The sequence below is a fragment of the Vanacampus margaritifer genome, chromosome 7 (genome assembly GCF_051991255.1).
Source record: "Vanacampus margaritifer isolate UIUO_Vmar chromosome 7, RoL_Vmar_1.0, whole genome shotgun sequence".
Classification (NCBI taxonomy): domain Eukaryota; kingdom Metazoa; phylum Chordata; class Actinopteri; order Syngnathiformes; family Syngnathidae; genus Vanacampus; species Vanacampus margaritifer.
Genome location: NC_135438.1, coordinates 16,190,512 through 16,214,763, shown reverse-complemented (window position 1 = coordinate 16,214,763; position 24,252 = coordinate 16,190,512). Strand labels below are relative to the sequence as shown.

Below are 24,252 nucleotides of genomic sequence, written 5' to 3'. Positions count from 1 at the left end.
ACCGTCGCCGTGACAGCAAAAATACACAGGAAAAAGTAGAGAGCTGGTTGACATAATGGAGAGGAGGAAGGTGGACATACTGTGTGTTCAGGAGACCAGGTAGAAAGGGAGCAAAGCTAGAAGTTTAGGAGCAGGCTTCAAGTTATTCTTTAATGGTGTATATAGGAAGAGAAATGGAGTAGGAGTTATCGTGAAGGAGGAGTTTGTTAGGAACGTCCTGGAGGTGAAAAGAGTGTCAGAGTGATGAGCCTGAAGCTAGGAATCGAAGGTGTGATGATCAATGTTGTTAGTGGGTATGCGCCACAGGTAGGATGTGAGCTGGAGGAGGAGAACTTTTGGTTGGACGTTGATGAAATGATGCAGAGCATCCCTAGAAGTGAGAGAGTTGTCATTGGTGCAGACTTCAATGGATACGTTGGTGCAGGAAACGGAGGTGAAGGGCAAGTTTGGTATCCAGGAGAGGAACGCAGAAGAACAGATGGTGGTTGACTTTGCAAAAAGAATGGAAATGACTGTCGTGAATACTTTCGTCCAGAAGAGGCAGGAACATGGGGTGACCTACAAGAGTGGAGCTAGCAGTACACAGGTAGACTACATCTTGTTTAGACGGTGTAATCTGAAGGAGATTAGCGACTGCAAAGTAGTGGTAGGTGAGAGTGTAGCCAGACAGCATAGCATGGTAGTGTGTAGGATGACTCTGGTGGTGAGGAAGACAAAGACTGCAAAGGCAGAGCAGAGGACGACTCACTTGTAAACACTTGCGTCCTGTCTTCCTCAAATGACTGAATCCTGCCCGCTGATTTGCACAATGAAGACGTATTACTTCCTCCTCTGCCGTCTATGCATGCTGATTCGCCGAATGAGAACTTTCATCACTTCCTCCTACTTTGCAGCCAATCAATTGAGACTTCCACCCCCCCATTTAGTAATAGTATTAAAACTCAGTAATGTCAAGTTGGACATCGTGAAAGCAAAGTTAATAATATCGATGATTATCGCCCACCCCTAGTTGCAATCAATTATAACACTCCGCACACACTTCTGTAATCAAACTCGGTAATGTATATTTGTGTAATGTGGGATATTTTGGCCGAAGTAATCAACACCCTCCTACATCAAGGTGTGCATAAATATTAAGCAGGTTCTTTTCCTCAAGTAAAATGGGCGGGAAAAAAAAGAGATTTAAATGACTTGGAAAAGTCAAAAATGGTAAAAAGTCTCTCAGAGGGATGCAGTGCTCTTGAAATTGCTAAACTATTGTGGCGTGATCTCAAAACAATCAAACGTTTTGTTGCACTTAGTCAACCAGGTCCCAAGAAACATGTTGAGATTTAAAGAGGCAAATTAACTTTGAAATATTTGAGAAGAATCAAAGCTGCCAGGAGCCAATTATCCTCTAGTTCTGTTTTATTCCAGAACCGCAACCTGCCGGGCGTGCTGAGAAATATTCCGTGTTCAGTGTAGTTTTTATTCAGTCAAGCCTTTGTTCTGGGAAGAGCAAACATGCAATGCCTGCCTCTCTATTCGTGCCATCTGTTGCAATGTTGGGTCTCCTTCAGACCTTCAGTCCCTTTAACTGTTTTCCCCAAATGTCCATTGGGCTTATTTATACACAGGTTTACCAGATGCTCTGTCATTGCATAGACATTATTTAAAAATTGGAATACTCTAGTGGGAAATCAGGCTGACAGGTTGTAAAATTTAATTGATGTCTATAAATAAAAATAAAAATTGAGGAGAAAGAATTTACATTCTAAAGAGAGAGGTTAGAGAGGAACAGTTGGCATTATAGAGCTGTTTGGCGCTTAGTCAAGAGGCCAGGACTCCCTTTTTGAAAGCCTCGGTGTCTGACAATCAACTGGTAGGGCTGGAAGATATGGCTTACAATTCATATTTTGAGTTTCTTGTTCATTTCAAATGCCTGTTAAAACAAATGATATATCAATTGTGAAAGTCTTACTTGGAATGAAGAATTTTGAATTGTCATATATGTAACATGGCAAATGTGATAATGACGAATGTGCAACGTTGAATTGGATATAAGTGAATTTGAACAAAAATAGCAATTTCCTAGTGGATCCTAGTGAGACTGCTGTCCCCCTTCTCCTGGAGCTGCATGTGGTGCTACCCAACCAAAACATTGCTTTGCATTTTTGGTTCACAGCCAGAGAGAGCCTGCAGGCAAGCTTTCAGAGTGTATGTGTATCTCTGTTAAGAAATGAATGTTGTGCCAGGCATCCATGTGTCTGTTGGTTTCAAAGGAGGGGCTGAGTGTGAGTGAGCAAAAAGATTGATAGTCCCTTAAGCCTTAAACAAGCTTTTTCCGCAATCACTGTTTATTTAGAGACGTTAGTAGGGTAAGCGTCCTCATTACATTTTGGACTCTTCTCTGAATATCAATGAACACATGCGGTAGTGCCAGATGGCAGGGTCATTTAGAAATGTTCTGTTTCGTGACATGATAAGCCACTTATAGGTATGTTAGGAGTGATGAACTTGAATAATGACATTTATATTGCCCATGTAGTCAGGGGTGCACATAAGTGGTGAGCAGGTGCACTGCAAATTGAAAATTTGCACTCTAACTGTTAAACATGTTCTTTTAGAGGGGTGGTTGCTTCAAACAGAGAAAAGGAGGAGCTCTTCCTCAGATGACAGAAAAAAAGGACATTGCAAGTCAGTCTGGTGGCTTATGGTTGTGCCACTTTGGCTGCAAAATGCTAATCTCTCAGTTCAACATCTGTAAACGAATGAATACACTCACCAGACACGGCAACTGTCTCGCTCCCCATACTCCAAGCCTACCCCTTCTTGGCTCCGTCCCAGACAGTATCGAAAACCGGCTATGCTGTATACCGCTCAGTGCCCGTAGGCTGAGACTGATATTGTCCTACGTTGTTTATTTCACCAATGCTGTGTGTGCCAAAGTGTGATCATTACGGGCTCTGGGCCTGTTTATACTCGAGCGTTCGCACAGGTGACAACTGCAGCGTTGCGTCACATGACCGGCGCATTTTGGTGCGCGGCACCTCTGCAACACATGCCGCTCACATGCCACAAATTGTTGTAGCGCGTAGAATGTCGCACTAATCATCTCCGTTTAGTCACATGTTGTGATGACTTACTCAGCCTGCCTTAGTGAGAATTGATTCATGATACATACTGAGATGATATACTCTGAATGGTCGATGCAAACAGGCTCTCATTACTTCATACAGGGATCTTATCATAATACACGCACTGAAAACAGTTTTTTAGTGAAGAAATAACATGGAAACACAAGATGGCCGCCCTCTGGTTTCAGCTGTGAGAGGCGACTTGCAGTCAGGTTATTATACATGTCAGTGTACTGCCTATGCCGCCGCCTTCTTGATCGATTTCGCAATACAATTAAACACATCATCTGGTCATCTAGGTCTATTTGTTCTAGTACGCATGGTTTCACGGTCTCCATTGTTGTCGTTTTGTTCCTTGGTTCGCAAAGTAAAAATGGCTACAGCTACTAGAATTGGACATATAGTAAAATGCAGAGGAAAATCCATCCTGCAGTGTCCTAGCCAATGCCAGCCGTAGCGACACCCCCTGACTTGGAGTAAAACTGCAGCACAACTTCAAAACAATGCATGTGAGTTGCACGTGTGCATACAGGCACACTGTGTGCGGCACGGCCACATTGACGAGCGCGCGAGTAGAAATAGGCCTTCATGCATTGATGACGAAGGCAGCTCGGAGCTACAAGAACTCATGTGAATCGCACCATGCGTTGACACACGACACGTTATATTAGGGGTGGGACGATACGGGTAAATTACGATTCGATACTGTGATATGTGGCCACGATGATAACGATAATATCACAATTCACGATACCTACGATATTCGATATATTGTCAGAAATTTTCTCAACGATATATCAGGATATTCAGTATGTGAGTGACAGTGAAAACTTGCCGACTGTCGACTGTTGTTCTTCGCTAATAGTGTTTTCTTGAAAACTTCTTGGGTGGTGGCCAGTTTACTTGGGAGACCCACCCAAGTATTAACATTGTGTGGGAAACACTGACCCCTAGTGCAAACTATATACAGATTTAGAAGAATGTTATATTGATTGGTTGGCATTTAAGAAAAATGTTTATTTTTCAATTGTACAACAAATACCACAGATAATTATAATAGTCATTTATTTCCGTTTCTAGATCTTGGATCACTGGCTTGGGATGATTTAGAAGATGACCTTCCAGATGAGTTAATTCCCAATGGAGACCTGAGCCTAATGGGCGGGATGCCTACAAATGGAGGTACCGCACCTGGGTCTGGTGGGCCTGGTGGTACCACTGTGCTCCCAGATGCCGCTGCAAAACACAAGCAGCTCTCAGAGCTTCTAAGAGCTGGTAGCACCTCCACGATCACTGGTGTAGGACTGAACTCCGGTAGCCCCCAACCTGGAAGCATGGGGTCTCAGCTTGGCACACCTTTGGGTAAGAGCCCCCTAGGCCAAGGCTCTCCCAACAATCATCCATCTCCTCAAGCCCAAAAAGCAGGAACACCAACGGGAGTCACAGGACAGAACAACAACAATGCTTCAACAATGAGTATGAACAACCCAGGCTTCAATCAGGCCTTGATGAATAATAGCCAGGGTCATTCTGGGCTGTTGGCGCAGAGTGGGCAGCCCCAACCTGGGCAGGTCATGAACGGGGGACTTGGGCCCGGTGCTGGAAGAGGACGAGGAGCAGGGGTGGTCGGCATGCAGTACCAGGGACAATCGATGCAAGGAGCTGCATCAGGAGCAAGCAGTGCTTTGGCAGACACTCTCACCCAGGGAGGACAGCAGATGGGTGCACATGCTACGCTCAGTGCAGCACAGCAAGCAAGCAACATTAACAAGGTAAGTTGCACCACTACCTATTTTACAAGCATTTGAATGGTTTTCACGGTGTGTTAATGCATTTGCTGCAGAGTTCATCCAGGGTTGCCACTGACTTTGCATTCATTTTACACTCAGAAAACATTTAATGGCCTACAGCATATTGTGTAGCATGCTTTGCAAGGCTCAAAATAACTTTAGTTGAGGAGCAATTTTGCTAATCAATAACTTCATATGAGGAGACACTTCCTAATATCTAGGTGCAGTTTTTTTTGTTGCAGAGTAAGGCCTGGACATGAAGTAAGAGATGTATTAAACAATAAAAATATGGCCAAAAATGATCGGCCAATGCTGATACCATACCGATACCTAAGTTGTTGTTTTTTTCTCAACATGAAAAAGCTGTCCTGCCATTGGTTCAAAGTCTTCAAGGGCCGATAGGATATCAGTGAATGTCGTGCATGAGCAAGACACAAGCTGCTGCATCCAAAGTCCTATATTAGCGTCAGAATGAATGGTATCGGCATGTTACTTGTTAGTACTCACCGATACCACTGTTTTAATGCAGTATTGGGGCCTCTGCCGATACCATTATCGGTATCAGAACAACATTACAACAAACACATACCATACTAGGGCGGTTTGACAACACGTGATTACGTAATCGTGAAAATCTGCGATTTTAAATGCGGAGCAGGGGGGGGGGGGGGTGGCTCGCTTGGCGCCGTAAGTGCACGTAATTTTGGTGATTTCTTATTTATTTTTTGTCTTATGAGACCTTGAGATGAGTGTCTAACATGTTTAATCTGTTTTAAAACAACAGTTCACTGCTTTTCCGCTGCCGTATTGTCTCTTTTCTTCGCTCTCCCCCTCTCTCCTCCTGGTGCTGCTGCTTTGCAATTAAGTGCACGTGCAAGTTTGAAGCAATTAACTTCAGAGGCTGCTGCTGCACAGCCCTGCAAGCAACGAGTGGTTAACTGCCTATTTAGAAATTAGTGTGCAATATTGATTCTGACACCTAAGTATCGATACGTGTAATGTAAAGAGGCCCGCAACAATATATTGCCATATCGATTTTTTTGAGCACACACCTAGTGTCGTCCGATTTCATGAATGAAAATTAGGACGGAAATCCTTGAGGAAATGATTATTGCTCGTTATTACTCAGTCATTTAGGTGCCGCCGCTCCAGCCTCTTTCAATGTACATGTATTGTAGCGTTGGTGAACTAATCAGGCCAAGCAGCGAACAAACAACTCAACAACAGTTTGCAAGTAACTGTCGGCCGTAACCAACAACAGCTTCGAGAGCGCTTATTTTACCAAAACAAAAGTCTGTGTTGCCCTCATGGCCCGTCCAGATCATGGGAAACTACCTAACTCGCGACCCACGCACAAGGATTGCTGTAGAATGCTAGTGTTTTTTTTTTTTTTAAATCAAATTGGAAAATGTTAGGTCATATTAGCAGGTATAATTTTAGTTTGCCTACACTTAAGCATGTGTGAGTTTACTGACTGGAGATCGCTAAGTTATATTAAAAAATATATATATATTGAATTTATTTATTGATAAATGCAGTGCTTAAAAGGTGCAGTGTTTACATGTCATGTTTCATGCAAAATGAAAAGTTGGGTATGTTGAAGTGGTAAATTGTAACTGTAATTGTAGTTGAAAAAAACTGTTATTTAAAGATCCTGTAATTTATAATAGGTCTGCTATTGTTTATTCTAATTACATTTTTGTTGGGTAAAAAAATTATCGCATATGATATAGCAATCGCAATTTTGGGGGGGAATCGCAATTCGATTATTTTTCATAATCGTTCAGCCCCATACCATACCATACCATACCATACCATACCATACTGTTTCTCAGCCCCGGTCCTCTAGTACCCCTTTCCAGCTTGTTTTCCATGTCTCCCCAGCCAACACAGCTGAAGATCTTTATCAGGGTTCATGCAGAGCTTCCTGATTAGCTGATCGTTTGAAACACATGTGTTGCTTGTGGGAGACATGGAAAAAAATTTCACAGGTTAATGTGTACAGACGACACATGAATTCAAATTAATTTGGCTAAAAAACACAAATACTTGTCTTTGGTCTTCAGTATTTTCTTATTTTGGAACATTGTCCCTGTGCGTCCCTGGCCAACTCCCTCATGAAAGCGTTTGATTATCTTTCTTTTTCATGCTTTTCCTCGTGGAAGTGTTTGATTATCCTTCTTTTTCATTCATTTACAGAAAAGCACACTGTTCTCCTCCTTGTCTTGAAGCCAGAAGAAGCTACCAAACCTTTCAGACTTGATATGATGATGTGTCTGAATGAAATGGTGGTTTTGCCATGCCTTGGTCACGCATCCTGCTTGTTTTTTGTTTTGTTTTTTTGTTTTTTCTCCACATGGCAAAGGGGCAATTCAGCGATGTTTTGTGCAACTTTGGGTCAATGTAGCTGGTTTTTGGCGCAGAAAACGCAGCAATATTATTTATTTTTAGGTTTGCAGCAAAGGGGCTGGCTATCTTGCAAACCATTGTTGGCATATGTAAACAATGCATCATTGGTTTGTCAAGCAGTGTTTTTTGTTTTGTTTGTTTGAAGCGTTATTTGACAAGCAATGTTGTGTTTGTATGGCAAACAATCACGTGTCACGTGTGATTTGCAAACGGTCATTTGTGCCTCGTAGCCAGGCATTTTGAGGAGGCTTCCCGGGGCAATTTTGATAGACACATTGGCCCTTCGCCGCAGTAGTGAATATGGGAAATATTTACCACGCCACTTCACGTTTCAACTCGTTATTAGCAACGTGGCAAACAGGATAGCGCTCACCCTGAGTATATCTATGGTAGTTTAAGCAGAGCAATATAGTTTGTAAGGGTTAATCACATTCTTGGTGTTTGGGAAGTTATTGTTGCAAATGTATTTGTGTTAATGTATTGAATTTCTTGCCTTTTCAGATAGGCCTGGGTAGCAATGGGGGTCCATTTGTGACTCAGTCCTATGGACAAAGCGCTGCAGGCCCTGGTCAGCAGCTCAACCCTCAGCAGCAGCTCCAAAACAAGTCTGCCCTCGCCAACAGTCTACCACCATTCCCGAATGAACTCAAGGGGGCAGCTGTCAACAGTGTGCAAAACATGGTTTGTTCCTGTCACATATTGTGCCATAACTATACTGTTAAGTAGTGGGAGAAATAGTTGAATGTTAGCTGCATTGTGATGTAGAAGTAAACTATTTTGAATCGATTAATGTTAATTTAATGGTGTGAGATTGACTATGTTGGAAGTGACTAGTACATACTATATTCAAGCATTTTTTTTTTTTTTTACACTGCGTTCCAAATTATGAAGCCATATAGCAGGTGTGGGGCCAAAACCTCGTATGTTACAATTTGGTAAATTTGATATTTTTCTACAAATCTATTCTATTGGTTAGTTCACACATCTCAAGCACAACTGTATGTGGGATTAAATTATAGTCATATGTGATAAATTCTGTTAACTCTACACAATTTTAGAGATGCAGAGATGATTGTGAGTGGTCTTAAACAGCACACATTCAAACCCTCGGCACACCTCACTCACAGCACACATTCGGAGTGACTTGAGAATATGTAAACTGTTGATATGTTGCTTATGTATTGCATTGAATGCAAAGACAATGTAGAACCATCTAAATGTTTATATTTTTTCCAATTTTATTTCAAACATGTATATAAAGAAAAAAACTAACTGATTATAAAAGTACATGTCTAAAGACAAAACATATAAAACAACAAACACAACATTCAAGCAACATAAGAAAGTTCCACATTGTTTAACCAGTCAGGAGCTACACATTTATGTTCGAAAAGGAGTAGGAAGAAGCATAAAATTATCAGGTCCTACCCCTTTTAACATCCGTTACACAATAAATAGGTATGTATAGTAAACACAAAAAAACCTGCTAGTATACAGCGATTATATATGTGGAGATATCCTACATTATGGACTGCTCTTATAGCTCTTTTTTGTTGAGGCTATATACTGTATTAAAAAACTCTTCTGTCACTTTGTGATTTTTTGGGTTTAGAAAATCAATATTGTAGTCACCACAAATGAATATTAATTTTATTTTAGAAGTTACTTTTTCAAGGTAATTGTTGCAGCACTGCTGTTTAAATCCAACAGCATCATAATGTGACACAAAACACAAAGTACAGTACTTTCTGGACTACAAGGCGCACCTGACTATAAGCCGCGCTAGCTAAATTTGGGGAATACTCGAGTTTGTTACACATATAAGCCCCACCCGATTGCAAGCCGTAGGTGTTTTTAATGTTATCGCACCGGGTTCCCGCTACTTTCTTTTCTATAATGAGGGCGCAAACTGTCTCGCTCTCGTTCTGTCTCTTCTACTGTATTTGGGCTTACTTGGTTTGTTTTTCTTTGCCTGATGCTCTTACGCTTCCTTTATAGTGCGGCCCCTTGTGATCTGATAGATAAAACGCACCTTTGTAGGGTCGAATGCAAGTGAACAAAGTAGCGGCTTGTAGTCCAGAAATTACTTTAGCTGAACTAGAAAATTGCGTGCATTTATTTCAAGTTTGGACTTAGTGACAGCAATTTTTTTTAACACTACATCAAACAACATTCACAGCACAGATATGTCTATCTTGTTCTTTTCACTCATACAGCAGTCACAGCAACAGGCAGCCATGTTGCCACTGGCCGGCAGTGGAGGTGTGGCAGTGCCTTCAGCAGTCCCGACAGCCGACCCAGAGAAGCGCAAGCTGATCCAGCAACAGCTGGTCCTGCTGCTGCATGCGCACAAGTGCCAGCGAAGGGAGCAGGCCAATGGGGAGGTGCGGGCCTGTGCCCTACCTCACTGTCGCACCATGAAGAACGTCCTCAACCACATGACCCACTGCCAAGCTGGGAAGTCATGCCAGGGTACGGTTGGAGTATTTACGACTGGCAATGGATTCTAAGCAGTTTTTGTCAAATTTGTGCATAGTTTAAGTAAACAGTTCTTCATGAGTCAAAGCCCAAACACATTTTCGTTTTGAGTGTTATGTACTTAATTATTGCGGGTGAACCAGGTAATTCCAGTAAATAATTTGGTCTTTAATTAATTTCCCTGCACAGAAAATGAAAGATGTACTTGTTTTGAAAAAATATATAATTCGAATATACAATGTGTAACTCAGAGACAGGTTCAATCGAAATCACATAGAATCTCTTAATGTGTCTCTACATATGCACATTTCTAGTAACAAAGCATATTTTCGTATTTATCAATGGTCAGTTTGCACATTCCCATTGTAAAATCTCAGTGGACATGAATATTGTCCCTCCCAAACTGAAGTAATGAATCGGATACTAAATGTTACCTTTATCTGACATAGATGGTGTTTTTCACCCAAGGGACACTGTGGTGTGACTAGTGCTTAAATTGGCTATGCATATGAAAATGCCGGCATACTAAAACTACAAAAGGGCCATATTACGATAGCACAGCTGTCTCTGATTAGGCAGGGGCCGATATACCAATTTGACGGTTTACTATCAAGGTTTCAATAATCGCTGATACTGGCTGTCACCGATAATAACCTGCTCCTCCCTTTTTTGAAGGGACATCTAAGCAGTGCACAATATGATTGGCTGCTTGCTGGGTTGACTAAATGAGCCACCTATTTGAAATTAATTGCCTCCCGTTAACCCCCCCCCCCCCCTCTTCATCTTGATCACTTATGTATGGAGGAGGAAGGGAGCAAGATGAGACACTGAACACATGCATTTTTGCTGCGATTAAAGTGCATTGTCCTAAAAAATATATAATAGCGCCAGCGTACTAGTTAGACCCAAGGCCATCATGAGTAAACTACCGTCTGTTCTAAAAATAGCTCACCACTGATGGGACATTGACTTACTTAAGGCTATGTTCAAACCCAGATCGGATTTTTTTGCCCACTTGCGACCTGCATCTCACTTTTTTATGTCAGTCTGAACGGCTCAATTCCGATTTTTTAAATATTTTCGACCTGGGTCACTTTCATATGTGGTCCACGATTGGATACATATCAGAATTTTTGCAATGGGACCGCAGTCTGCTCGGCCATATCGCATATATCGGACCTCGACGTCATCAAAAGTCCAATATGCGCTCCGCGTGGGCGGGGCCTTTAAGCTGGATTTATGTTTGACGCAGCCGCGAGGTCTGCACAGCTCAGGAGATGTACGTGAATCGGCAAAGTTGTTTCGAGTAACAGTTGTGACTTTATATTTGACTTCAGTTTAATCTCACTTGAAACATTAAGTATAAAGATGGCATTTGTGGTGGTGATATTAGTAATTTAGCCACGCAGACGGCTCATTTATTACATGCGGCAATGGCGTGACGTCATCGTTAGGGAGGGGGGAAAAAAAGGCGAGGTCCCCGTGAGATGAGGCGCTCTAACAGGCTCGCCTCATTTTCACAAAATATAATTTCTACCTCCTCCCGCATCACTACTCTATATGAGATGGTAAAAATATGAGCCCCGACATCGGACTTATTAAAGTCCGTGGCCCTGACATGCTGGACTATACGTATTTACTTCCTCAAACACAGCGGTGTGAGTGACGTTGTATCTTCTTCTGCGCATACGGGTCACTTTGGAGACGCATTACGTCCACACAGCAGACAGACTGAAGTCGCAATTAATAGGTAATGTGAACGCTTATTCAAAAAAATCTGATTTCACCCAAAAATCTGAATTGAGCATCAAGACCTGCAGTGTGAAGTAGCCTAAGAAGGATGAAAATAGAAGAAGTATCTTAACATTTATTTATTTAATGAAAACATGCATTGCACGTTTCTTCTGTACCAAATATTCTATATTTAAAAAATATATATATTCAGGTGTAAAATGAAATTGTTTTATTCACCCAAGTATTTTTTTTTTAAAGGTCATTTCAGCTGTAATTTTAATACTGTGATACTGCAATATTTTTGCTCACTGTTATCGCGCATTTTGCTCCATCTCACAATTGGCCAATGTCGGGGAACCAATCGTAGGACAAAGAAGAAAGAAAAATTCTGGCATGTTAAACTCCACCTCGTGGTCGTGAAGTGTCCCAGATGCCAAGATGCCTTACATGGGCTACAATATGTCAAGAGACTCAAGTCAAGACAACTCAAAATCGGCCGTGTCAGTGAACATTTCCGTCTATCGGGTCAAAATCGTGCTATGTTCATGTAGTCTGACCTCGGCATTAGAGTTCGTACCTGTGTTCCCCAAATACCCCTCTATACATCTTTGATGTCATCCTGTTGGAAATTGGCGCTTTTTACTTGACGTGTGTGTTTAGTTTGTCCCACCTCTTTCTCTTAATTTTTGTCCTGCTTACTGCAATTGACTATACTTTCAGGCCTAATGGACGCTTGCTTGTGCTCATTGTATCTTATTACTGAGGGGGGAAAAAAGGATTTTCCAACCGTTTGAATATATACCCTGGATTCATCTTTGAGTATGAACCCTGCTCCTTGTATTGTTTCTCTGCAGTGGCTCACTGTGCATCATCCAGACAGATCATCTCCCACTGGAAAAATTGCACACGACATGACTGTCCAGTCTGCCTGCCGCTGAAGAACGCCAGTGACAAGCGCACACAGCAGCGTAAGTACAAGCAATAGTCTTCTTGCATATTAAGAATGTTCCGATACCTAAATGTGTTCTATTAAAAGAGAGACAATTTGTCTGATAGGCCTGAAAAATAGGTCTAAAAAAAAAAAAAAAAACCTTGATGCTTTTGCTTGAAAAAAAATAAGTAAACTAGAATAGCGAACAAATTGGAGTGAATCTGGGGTATTTTAAAATGTGGCCGGTCTGAATATTGCCACTTGTGCATCTACATTATCTTATTTATTTATTTATTTTTGACTTGTCTTCTTAAAATATTTTTTCCAGTTGAGTGGTTAAATGGTGGAAAACTTGAAATAATTTATCTTGTCCTCATTTTTTTATATCACAAACACTTGGCATTTAATGGGTCATAGACTTTTTATATTCATTGTCTTTCAAAATGGCCACCATGCACACTGCTTACTACATATGCCGTATTCGTAACTGAATGCCCTTTCTCTCTAGCCATGCTGAGTTCCCCCAATACCAGTCTCCAGAATCCCATGTCTACGGGTGGTGTGGGCCAGTCTAGTGCACCTTCCATCAATACCTCAACCACCATAGACCCCAGCTCCATGCAGAGAGCATACGCAGCACTTGGGCTGCCTTATGGTAGCCAAGCCACTGGGCAGGCCCAATCCCAGCAGGCCTCAGGTCCTGGGCAGCCTACAGGTGCACCGAATGTTCAGGCCCAGCTTCCCCAGCAGATGAGATCCATCAATGCACTTGGTAAAGTCAAGACAGTGTTGTTTTGTCATGATTTGTTGCTGGCAGTCTTTCTCACTTGTGTTGAGTTGATAATTTGGCACTGAAATGTGTACATACCTAGTGAATGAAGTTCAACTTGGATTATGAAACGAATGCACAGACTTGTACTCAAAACATTATGTTGTTACAGGTAACCAGATGGCCCTAACAGGTGCTGCTATGGGTGTGACCACTTCAGAACAGACCAGCCTACATACTGACTCTCTTCCCAACGCACTCAACACTAACAAGTCAGTAGTTTTGCCAGCTGTCTGCAGCTACTTGACATAATCATGATTTTGAAGACTTAACACAAAAAAAGTAACTACCGTATTTTCACGACCATAAGGCGCACCGTATTATAAGGCGCAGTCATAGTCACAGGTGCTAGTCTGTGTTTAACACACACATAAGGCGCACCGCACTATTGGGCGCAGGCACGGTTAAACATACGCTAGCTCAAAACATATGCTAGTGCTAGCGCATGTTTTTTGAAAGTATCCGAAACAAACAACTTGGCAAGTTCTCAATCAAACACGCCAGGCTCCTTCTCATTGTCAGAGTCAGTCTTGTTGTCGTGTCCTCGGAAATGATGTCGGCTTTTGCGTTCGCCCAAGCATTCACTCATCATCTATTGACAAATTGTGCCGTAACCTCCCGGAATGATAGCAAGTTCCGCATTCATTTGCCGAACTTTATTTTTCATAGCGGCTGAGAGAGGTGCGTGCATTGAGTCAGAGATAAGGAAGGAAAAGACAGTGATGTGTGGGGGAAAAAACAATGGTGTCTTTAGTATGTGGTGTGATCTCTTTAGCTACACTGTGTAGACTTGCACTACTTCAAAATAACTTTTGCGATGACTGTTGCTGTAAGTGCACGTTGTTCAATCAAACATTTTAAAAAAGAAAGGAAAAAAAGGAAAACAAACACTACTGTATGTAGTAGTTTAGCCCGAACACCCCTTTGCATTTGGTATGTTCCATCTCCCTCACAAGCAGACTTTTCACTTTTGCAGGGAGCTGTCGATCAAACAATTAATTTGTAAGTGGCTTGTTAAGCTCTGAAACAAGCAGAAAAGAGGACACAGGCTCACTGAACGTGCATGCTGTAGCGCCATGGCATAAGTTTGAACCCAATAAGTCACGACAGGCAAAGTGAACACCAGTGCGGGGGGAGGGAGGTGCATGGGGAGAGGGCGAGGAGGGGCTGGAGAACTCACCACCAAGTTGACTCTTCCGTGCTCTCATTTCTGTCCTCAGTCTTTCTTGTATATAAGCAATGTGTCGCGTCCTTCCACACAGTCAGTCAGATTTTGGACCTCGGTCCACACGCAAGGCGCACCTCACTATTAGGCGCACCTAGGGATGGAAAATGATACGATTTTTCCGATTCCGTTTTTGATTCTGCTTAACGATTCGATTCTTTATCGATTTTCTAATTATTGATTCTTTTTTGGGGAAAAAGATAAACAAAGATTAGCATCCACTTTTTTATATCTTAGTTGTATCTGTAAAAAAGAAACATGTTTAAAAGTAACATGGCCTGACAAACCCAACAATGAAGTTTTAAGGTCCACATTTGAGGACTCCTCAATGGGGTGCCATGGGGTCCCCAGAAAAAAAAGAAAAAAAGACTTGAAAATAAACACATTTACTTTTTTTAATCATCTTTTATAGAAATTTACAAAATACAACCTAAATTATTTTGTGACAATAATTTCCAACTCCAGTAACATTTCAACACTCATATGAACTCTGAGCACTCAAAAACTCCTCCTCCCTGCCTCAGTCAAAACAAACGCAGCCAGTAGACTAGTATGTGACTCCCCTCAGTGTGGTCGTGTGGAAGTAGAGAGTGTTGCTTTTAAGTCATGATTCGTTCTGTACATCTTTGCACATTTTGCAACCTTTAACGAACCCTGATGAAAAATGAAAAAAAAACACTCGAGGGCCGCGGCGTTTATCCCCGGTGTTGACAGGAGAGAACGCTTGCATTGCTGGCGGCCCTTGCTGCTGGGTTGATCCCTCCTGGACCCCGGAACTCTCAGAAACACGTCAGACCGTAATCGCATGCTGTGTGTGCAAATGCGTTTGCATAGTGGTAGTGCTTCCTCCCTTAGAGGAAATATCCAATTTGCAAATATTGCAAGTTGGCCTTTTGTTAGCGTTTCTTGGAATATGTCAAACTTTTGAGCGTGGCACCATGTTTATTGCTCGCCGCACATAAAAATGTCACGCGACTCGCGCACGTGATGACGTCATCGTCCCACACAGAACCGATAAGGGAATCATTAGCAAAACGCCAAACGATGCCAAGGAATTGAAACACTGGGAGCCTGTTCTCAACAAGAACCGGTTTTCGATTACCATCCCTAGGCGCACCGTCGATTTTTGAGAAAATTTAAGACTTTAATATGCGCCTTACAGTAGTGATAATACAGTACATACAATATTACATGTATTTTCTCACCAGTTTTTTTTTTTGTCTTCTTTAGTCAGCTGTTGTCGGATGGGTCAGCTGTTGGCTCATTGGGCAACCTACCCACAGCAGCACCCATCTCCGCCACAGGCACCAGGAAAACCTGGCATGAGCATGTCACCCAGGACTTGCGCAATCACCTTGTACACAAACTGTAAGTCAACAGGATACATAAAAAATGGTTGTGTTTGTTGTATGTAAAAATACCCCCCAAAGAAGATTTCATAAAGTGCTGATAAACATTCCACGACACACATCGATCCTCACCCCTGGTGACCATGTCGAAGTGTTCTTGAGCAAGACACTGAACCCTGATTTGCTCCCAGTGGACCTGGCAGCGCCTTGAATGGCAGCAGTCGACCACTGGTGTATGAGTGTGTGTGTGTGTGACTGGGTGGAATGTGAGGCTTAAAATTGTAAAGCGCTTTGGGCACCATATGGTGTAGTTAAAAAGCGCTATATAAAAAGCAGGTATCATCTTGTTCAGTGGGTTATTTGACGGTTTGCTGTAACCATGAATTTCTTGATTGCTGCTAGAATGCATTTTAGATTCATTGCTCTCAATTCCTGTGTTCCACTGCAGAGTGCAAGCCATATTTCCTACCCCTGACCCGGCAGCATTGAAGGACAGACGGATGGAGAACCTGGTTGCTTATGCCAGAAAGGTGGAGGGGGACATGTACGAGTCAGCGAATAGCCGGGTAGGTGCCTTAATTAACCACCTACCTGCCCAAAAACCACTTATTGATGTATTCAAAAATCTCTGCCTCGCAATCACCAAAGTTAGACTGATATGATATTAATTGATTGCCTTCTGCGTAGGATGAATACTATCACTTCCTCGCGGAAAAAATCTATAAGATCCAAAAGGAACTGGAAGAGAAGAGGCGCTCACGGCTCCAGAAGCAGATCATCAATCAGGCACCCATGGCTGCCCAGGGCACTCAGCAACCTGGCCTCCCAGGGCCCTTGGGCCCCAGGCCACAGAGTGAGTATAACATGTTACAGAATTACTGTGGAGATGCCAAGCGTTCCGATTTGGCTGTATTTTGTTACAGAATGTAGCCAATCAAAGAAGCTTCTTGACTGACAAACTAGAAGTAAATACAAAGAAAATATGTCTCACTTTTTATTTTTTATTTAATAACAGCGTGCTCCCTAGACAGCAGGAAGTATTGAGATTGTGGCTAAAATGTGCAAGTGGTACCTTCCACATCGGATACATGCAAGTGAATGGGAGCTGTAGTTAAATATATCCACATTTTTCTCTTAATTCTCGCCCACATCCTCTTTCTGTAGTCTTTCCATTACTGACATTCTTGCCTAGTTCACATTGCAGGGCGTCCATGTTCAAGCTATCTTTATTTTATTTTTTTGCCCTGGTCTAGTCTGAGTCTGGTTTGGATGCATTGCACGGTGTGTGGTGGGCCGTAGAATAATGTTAAATACACTTATTAGTCTCAAGCCTGTATTATGATGGGTAGCGAAGTATTATTTTTTTTAGGTTGTTACTGGTGTAAACATTTCACAACCACTGCTTGACAACATTCTCTGTCACGTAAAAGAACATACTGTTTATGCGCTTGTTGTTGTTTTTAGATGGACCTAATCCTCTTCCCACCATGCCAAATCAAATCATGAACCGCATGCAGGTTTCACAAGGTAAATCTTGCATTTTGGATATGCACCTGATGTTGTAACTGCACTGAACAATAAACGGGTTCTTGAAGTCTATACACTTGTATTCTACACTGCTTGAGGGTTTCGATTTGCTTAGTATTGTTTGTTCTTTTTCTTACAGGAATCAACCAATTTAATCATATGGCTCTGCCCAACGCTCAGATGTCTCAGCCGACGATGGGAGCTCGTGCAGCCTCTCCAATGAACCACCCACAGCAAATGAACATGAGCTCTGTTCCAGCGGTAAGGCCGGGAAAATCAGAATGCTTTTTGCATTTGAAGACACATCAGCTAGCAGTGAATTTTAGTGGTTCATTGTGATTTTATAGATGCAACATTTTCACATCAGGTGTACTTGATCATATAAATGAAGTACCATTTAAACCATGGGCGCTTTAAAACAATGTTCTCGTTGCACTGTCAATCTATAAACCAACAACAAACTCAAAGGAATTAGAATTTTCAGTTTTTCTTATTTCAAACAATATACAATATATCACACCGGCCAATCTCTAAATTTCATTAGGCCTAATTCAGCAAAACCCTGTGATTTCATTGCAACCTGCAATTTTGACCAATTACTCAAACTTTTCAGTGAATCTCGTGCATCATTGTTGCTTTTTGCATATTGTCATCAACAACTTGCTTGTTTTTAATCGAAGACGCCACAGTACACACTACTGACTCATGAACAAATGAAAAAAACAACAGTATGTGAAAAATAGTATCCAGATGATTTTTGCTATACCGGACGGAGTTAAACTTATAATATATGAATTATTTTAGTTAAATGTAAAAGCCATGTGTTAATTATCAACACTTTCTCCACCTCATAAACAGTTTTTTTGTATTCCAGAAAGTTGCAAGCGTCAAAACTAAGTGTGCCTTTTATTTAGACAGTTTAAATCTTGTACACTAAATCAATGTAATAGGTCCAATATGAATTGTGCATCTTTTAGCTTTTTAGTGTTTTTGCATTTTAGTGAAATTACTTTTACCACTTTTTGTTCTCATTTGAGGAAGGTCAGTAATGGTCTCATAATCTCATTTATTATTGTTACCAATACCAGCCTAATTTTAAAGTATCAGTAATGCAAAGGCAGTTGATACCATTATCTGCTCCCATCTTGTGACGTTTTACGGTCAGGAACTAGAAATTAGAAGAATAGAAAATTAATTTCATGCAATTTTAAGGAAAAATGCTATATTGGGATATTTAGGTGTTTCTTTTAAGTTATCTTGCTGTTTTTTTGGAGAGACGGGGCGATTTTATGTATCAAAAGTACTAGTGGGTTTGATACTTGGTATCAGAGTACTCATACTGTCATTGGTCATACCTAATTATTAGTATCTGTGTTAAATATATTTATATTTTCACTCTGTTTTTTTTTAGCACCAGTAGCATCAGACTAATGACGTTTCGGAAAAGCTACCGCATTTTTCTTGTCAGCAATCACAAAAATAGACTTAGAATAGAATGGAATTCTTGAAGGGACTGGGAAACGGTATTCCACACACGTCCATGTATTGGGTTTTGCATTCCACATTTATCACTATCTGTTTATTGTTGTGCAACTAGTATGTTTGTAATGCAAACGATTGTTCCCTAAAAAAGAAAGCAATTCTTATTGGTGTCCTAATAGTGTTGTTTGCTTTTGCTGTCCAGGTGGGAATGTCACCCTCCCGGATGCCTCAAGCCCAGGGCATGATAGCCAGCCACAACAGTGGCAACATGGTTGGCCAAACAGCCAGCCAGGGACAGTTTATGGCTCAGACTCAGTTTCCTCCGGGATCTACTGCTGTCTCAGCAACAGGGGCGATGAATGTCACATTGGCAGCTGGAATAGGTCAGCCGCCAGCACAAGCTCCTGTTACTCAGGTGAGGCCTAAATGAGTGTTGCACAAATTACAGTTCAAATTCCAACCACCTCTCTTCAAAAAGTTGCGATGTCATTTAGCCATTTGACATTGAATTCAGTGTTCATTGTTATTATTCCCCAAAATAGTTGACGCGGTTGAGACCACTTATTACTTCATGAATGTTCCAAGTAGAGCTTAACGATTAATCAACAGCAAACCAAAGTAGAATGCTGTTTTCGAAATGGCAAAACCTGTGGTTTGTGGAAAAACAAAAAAGCCACGGCCGTAACCACTCCATAAGCCAAAGTTCCTCATGTCACTCACTCAGTCTCTCTCTCTAAAAAAAAATACAGGACAGCTAAAAAAAAAAACAGTAATAATGGGCAAAGTTTTGAATTAAGAATAAGAAGTATTTAAATTTCCCCAAATATTGCATTTATTTATCATTTTAAATACATGAGAAGAAAAAAAATGCATATTGTATCGCAATATTGAAGGAGGAAAACAATCAACTACATTGTTTTCCAAAATAGTTCAACCCTATTTCCAAGTGTCATTGTGGCTGTATTTTAAAAGGCTTCCCTATAGTCCTCTCCTGATTTTATTCATGTGTTTCACATTATGAAGTGTAGAATATTGCTTTTAAGACCTTAATTTTGTAGTAATTTTTACTGTCGCAGCATTACGGCATTCAACTCAGGCTTTTACAAAGCTGAACCAGAGTCCAATGTTTTTATTCTGTGTTGAAGCTGAAAAATAGTTGGCTTTCAAATCATTGTATTTAATTTATAGTTGGGCATCAGAATTTAGTCTTTAACCAATCACACTACTCACTAATTCATTAATTAGATTTGATTTGTTTCCATTCCAAGGTGTCTTCTAATCCAAAAGCTGGTGCTGGTGTGTGGTGTGGTGATTGTCTGATCTGCTAACTCTGTTTGTCTGCTTATGGTGTGTGCTTGTCCGCTGTCCTTTTGTCTGTGTGTGCGTGTGCGTGCGTGTGTGTTCAACAGCAGCAGCAACAGCAGCAGCAGAGCGCTAACCTCCCCATGAATGCACTTGGTCCCTCGCTGGGCCCTCAGCTAGCCTCTTCCCAAACCCCCTTGCACTCAACTCCTCCACCTGCTGCCTCTTCCGCCTCCACAACTGGGGCAGGCACTAACCTGCCCCTCCCACAGTCCTCCAGCCGTAGTGCCACTCCCACCCTGTCTGGCCTTGTGTCTGCCCAAGGGGCCACCCCGCCTTGCCCAACTCAGCCCCAAACACAAGTGGAGATCCCCTCATCAGCACAGCCTCAGCCCTTGCCTCAGCCCCCTACCACACCGGTGAGCCTGAGCTCCTACGCATGCCCTCCACTCTGACCCCTGCAAACTCGCTGTCATGTGCCAACCCGGCCCATCATCTTCACCTCGTCTGATAAATGCATTTCACCAGTCTCTGTAGCATCCATGAAACCTGGATTGTTGCATTTTTAGGGGAACCGGGAAATTCATATGGGAGGCGTTTATCTGTGCTGTACATTCAGCTACGCATGCAACTACTCACATGATCTACTTTACAGAATGTGCATCACAGCTTGAGTTTTCTTTCTTTGCCCTACAGCTGTCTCAACCAGGGCCTAGTCTGGATAACAGAGTGCCCACGCCGGCCTCAGCTGCTAGTGCTGACCTGCACTCACATCATGTTGCAGCTGACCTGCCTGTTAAGGAAGTCAAAACAGAGCCACACCATGACAAACTTGAGTTTGAGGCCGCTGGCGGCAAAATTGAACCTAAAATGGAGGTGGGTTTAAGCTATATTCCCGCAAGTGATTCTTAAGACGTTTCTTTTACCTCTTAGCATTTTACTTTAAAATGGGGCATATAAAAACACCTTTACTTGGGTTTTTGATTTTGTTGTCCTATGTAGATTGATGATGACTCGAGTTCCTCTTTGGTGAAGAAGGAGGAGCCAGAGGTAAAGCAGGAGCCAATGGAGGTGGAGGAGAAAAAGATGGAGCTGAAGAGAGATCCCAAAGAAGAGGAAGTTGAAGGAACCAACAGAACAAGCTCCTCTTCGCCCTCTCGAAAGAAAGGTTGGTCGGAGAAGCCAAGCCAAGACTTTGGCGCAAAAACAAACCAAAAAACAAAATTGCAAATTGAATGCAACATTGAAGCATTTTGTTTAAATCCAGTGCCAGTAAACACATCAGTCGGCTGTACTTGAGTATATTGTCCTGCTCTATTTGTTTTTAGATACAGATTTTATCCTTTTTAGTTGCCCTTGCAAGTAACTTTACTATTCTCTAAATTTCTCTTCCTTCAGTCTTCAAGCCTGAGGAACTGCGCCAGGCTCTGATGCCGACTTTGGAATCCCTCTACAGACAGGATTCAGAATCCTTGCCCTTCAGACAGCCCGTAGACCCAATGCTTCTGTGTATTCCAGTAGGTACCACGTGAAAAAATGCTTTACACAAGAAACACACCTTTGAAAATATGTGCTCACTATGATGGGGTGTTTTAGGGATGGGCATAATACAGGCATGAAAATACCTCAACTTTCGGTGAAATTCGGGGGGACTGGGGGTTGTGGTAACCAGAGTGTCAGTGCATCAGCGAACTCCAAGTGGGATGGGTACCGAAGACGACACTGTTTCACGTTAAATCAAACGGTGCCATGTTCTGAAGCGCGTATTAAGTTGTGGCTGTCCGGGATGTGTTGGTAATTTTCTATGGCGCACTTGAACGCAGCAGTGTACGCACAGCCAGCGTACTGACGTCACCCACTCACGCTAGATTTCATACATGCTACGCTAAAATGCATTTCCTCGTTTGGGATTTGTGTTAATAAGCAAGCGCAAACCGGCAAGCCAAACGAGAGTGAAGCTTTCCGGTTCCTAGCATGCTTTGCTTGAGGGTGGTGCCACACGCCTGCGTGGACTTCTTGGTGCTGAGGCCGAGCGGCGGCTGGGAAGTCCCCGCCATCGGCTCGTTTGTTCTTTATGTTGTTTATTGTAAAGAACTTTGCGTCTCACTTTGTTTGTGATATTAATTTATGGTATTATTTATACTTTATTAATGTTATATCTTTATTTTTTTACTCCTCTCTGGCTCATGTGTTTTAAATTAATTATGTTTTATTATTTGTCAGAAAATCTGACATATAGTAAAACATCATGAATCTGATATAGAGTTTATTTAATGAAAAATGACTGTTGACGTGAATGTTATTTAAAAAAAAAAAAAAAAAAATCTTTATTGTTAAATAAATTAACATTTATTACCACAAACAACAAAACACAAGTACCGAAAATTGGTATTGTTCAGTACCGGTACCGACAATTGGACTAAACCGGTTCAAATGTGAAAGGTACCCATCCCTACTTGCAGCACATGCTGTTTTTTCAACATCCATCCACGGTCCTATAAATGTAACAAAGACTTTTTCTTGACGCCAGAAAATCTTTCTAATTAAAATTCCACATCAACCACGCCACCCCCCCGACCCGTATTCATGCCTGATAAGTGAATTGATCTTCTTTATCACCCAACGTTGTCCATCATGTGGAATTTTATCATTCTACAATTTGTATCAACAAAGCAATGTTACATAATCACAGCCTATTGAAGCAGTGGAGGCATAGTTGAGTTCACCAAATAACAACAACCAACAGAACGTTACTGAGACCTAATATGAAACAAAATCAAAATAGCAAACAAGCACATGATATCTGACTTTTCTTGAAAGAAAAGGAAAAGCACTTTGCTGATTCCTGGTTCCATTTCTGACATAGGGGCAGTTGTGTTTGGAAGCAAGTCTTTGTTAGCACACAGAGGTTACGGTGTGCGATGTCATGATTGGTTATGCTAACATAGCCTACTATGGATTACGGCCGCATTAATGAACTCCAGTTTTATTAACAACCAAAACACAGCTAGGATGGCCATAGTGATGCCAAAACACGAAAAGCACATACACTCCTCTCGCTTTGTCATCTCGTTCTCTCTCTAATTGCAACACAACAGTGATGCATTCAACAACTCACATGTAGTAGTACTCAAAGTGAACAGAACTTGACGTTTGCCACAACCCTTCAACGGTAACACATAACAATAAAACACATGTAACCCAGTTCATTAAATGTACTGTTACAGTGGTAAAAGATCCATTCCTACAAATCGTTAAGGACCTACCTTGAACACAAACTGATTAAAAGTGAATGCCTTGCTCTGAGTTGCATTGTAACCCAAGGTGTCCTTTTTCTCTCTGTAGGACTACTTTGACATAGTTAAGAACCCAATAGATCTTTCGACAATAAAACGCAAACTGGACACAGGCCAATACCAGGATCCATGGCAATACGTTGACGATGTCTGGCTGATGTTCAACAACGCGTGGCTATACAACCGCAAGACATCCCGTGTGTACAAGTGTTGCTCCAAGCTGGCCGAGGTTTTCGAGGCCGAGATTGACCCCGTCATGCAAAGCCTGGGCTACTGCTGCGGGAGGAAGGTATGATATTGTAACCCGAGGAGTGTCCTTTTTCTCTCTACAAAAAAAAACACACATACTGTGAATATGAGACATGCATTTACATGTCAGATTATCATTATTATATCTTAGTTTAAACTTTGTTTCCCTTTTGAAATGTTTTGACCTTACTTTTTTTCTCTCCATATTTTTGTGCAGTTTGAGTTTTCCCCCCAAACCCTCTGTTGTTATGGGAAACAGCTCTGCACCATCCCAACTGGAGGCACATACTTCAGTTACCAGAACAGGTACTCATCAGACCATTTCTGTGTTGTTACACTAAAAATAAAAAACATTTGAATCACACCTCAAAACCCATTCATGTTTCAAACAAGGCAACCCTATATAGTGATCAGAGCATCCTGAAAGGCTGGACATATTTTTTAACTCTCCTCATTGCACAATTGAGGACAACTCTCAGAATGCTGCAACTTCAGTGGCAAATAATAGCAACCAAAAAAAAACTACTAAAATAAC

The 24,252-nt window shown here is 41.7% G+C and overlaps 1 protein-coding gene across 2 annotated transcripts in view; it reads left to right on the top strand.

Moving 5' to 3' along the window:
- Nucleotides 1-24,252, top strand: part of crebbpa (CREB binding lysine acetyltransferase a) — a 38,697-nt gene that overhangs the window by 5,256 nt on the left and 9,189 nt on the right. Inside the window, exons 2-19 of one of the 2 annotated variants that reach the window (XM_077570326.1) lie at nt 4,197-4,888; nt 7,817-7,996; nt 9,532-9,787; nt 12,382-12,495; nt 12,967-13,230; nt 13,400-13,499; nt 15,743-15,880; nt 16,310-16,427; nt 16,549-16,714; nt 17,326-17,388; nt 17,528-17,649; nt 19,073-19,285; nt 20,280-20,591; nt 20,869-21,048; nt 21,175-21,340; nt 21,571-21,689; nt 23,518-23,757; nt 23,935-24,023. In XM_077570326.1, the coding sequence (XP_077426452.1) occupies nt 4,197-4,888; nt 7,817-7,996; nt 9,532-9,787; nt 12,382-12,495; nt 12,967-13,230; nt 13,400-13,499; nt 15,743-15,880; nt 16,310-16,427; nt 16,549-16,714; nt 17,326-17,388; nt 17,528-17,649; nt 19,073-19,285; nt 20,280-20,591; nt 20,869-21,048; nt 21,175-21,340; nt 21,571-21,689; nt 23,518-23,757; nt 23,935-24,023 (3,532 nt within the window). The remainder of the gene's footprint in view (nt 1-4,196; nt 4,889-7,816; nt 7,997-9,531; nt 9,788-12,381; nt 12,496-12,966; nt 13,231-13,399; nt 13,500-15,742; nt 15,881-16,309; nt 16,428-16,548; nt 16,715-17,325; nt 17,389-17,527; nt 17,650-19,072; nt 19,286-20,279; nt 20,592-20,868; nt 21,049-21,174; nt 21,341-21,570; nt 21,690-23,517; nt 23,758-23,934; nt 24,024-24,252) is intronic. The other variant, XM_077570327.1, reaches the window with a different exon arrangement.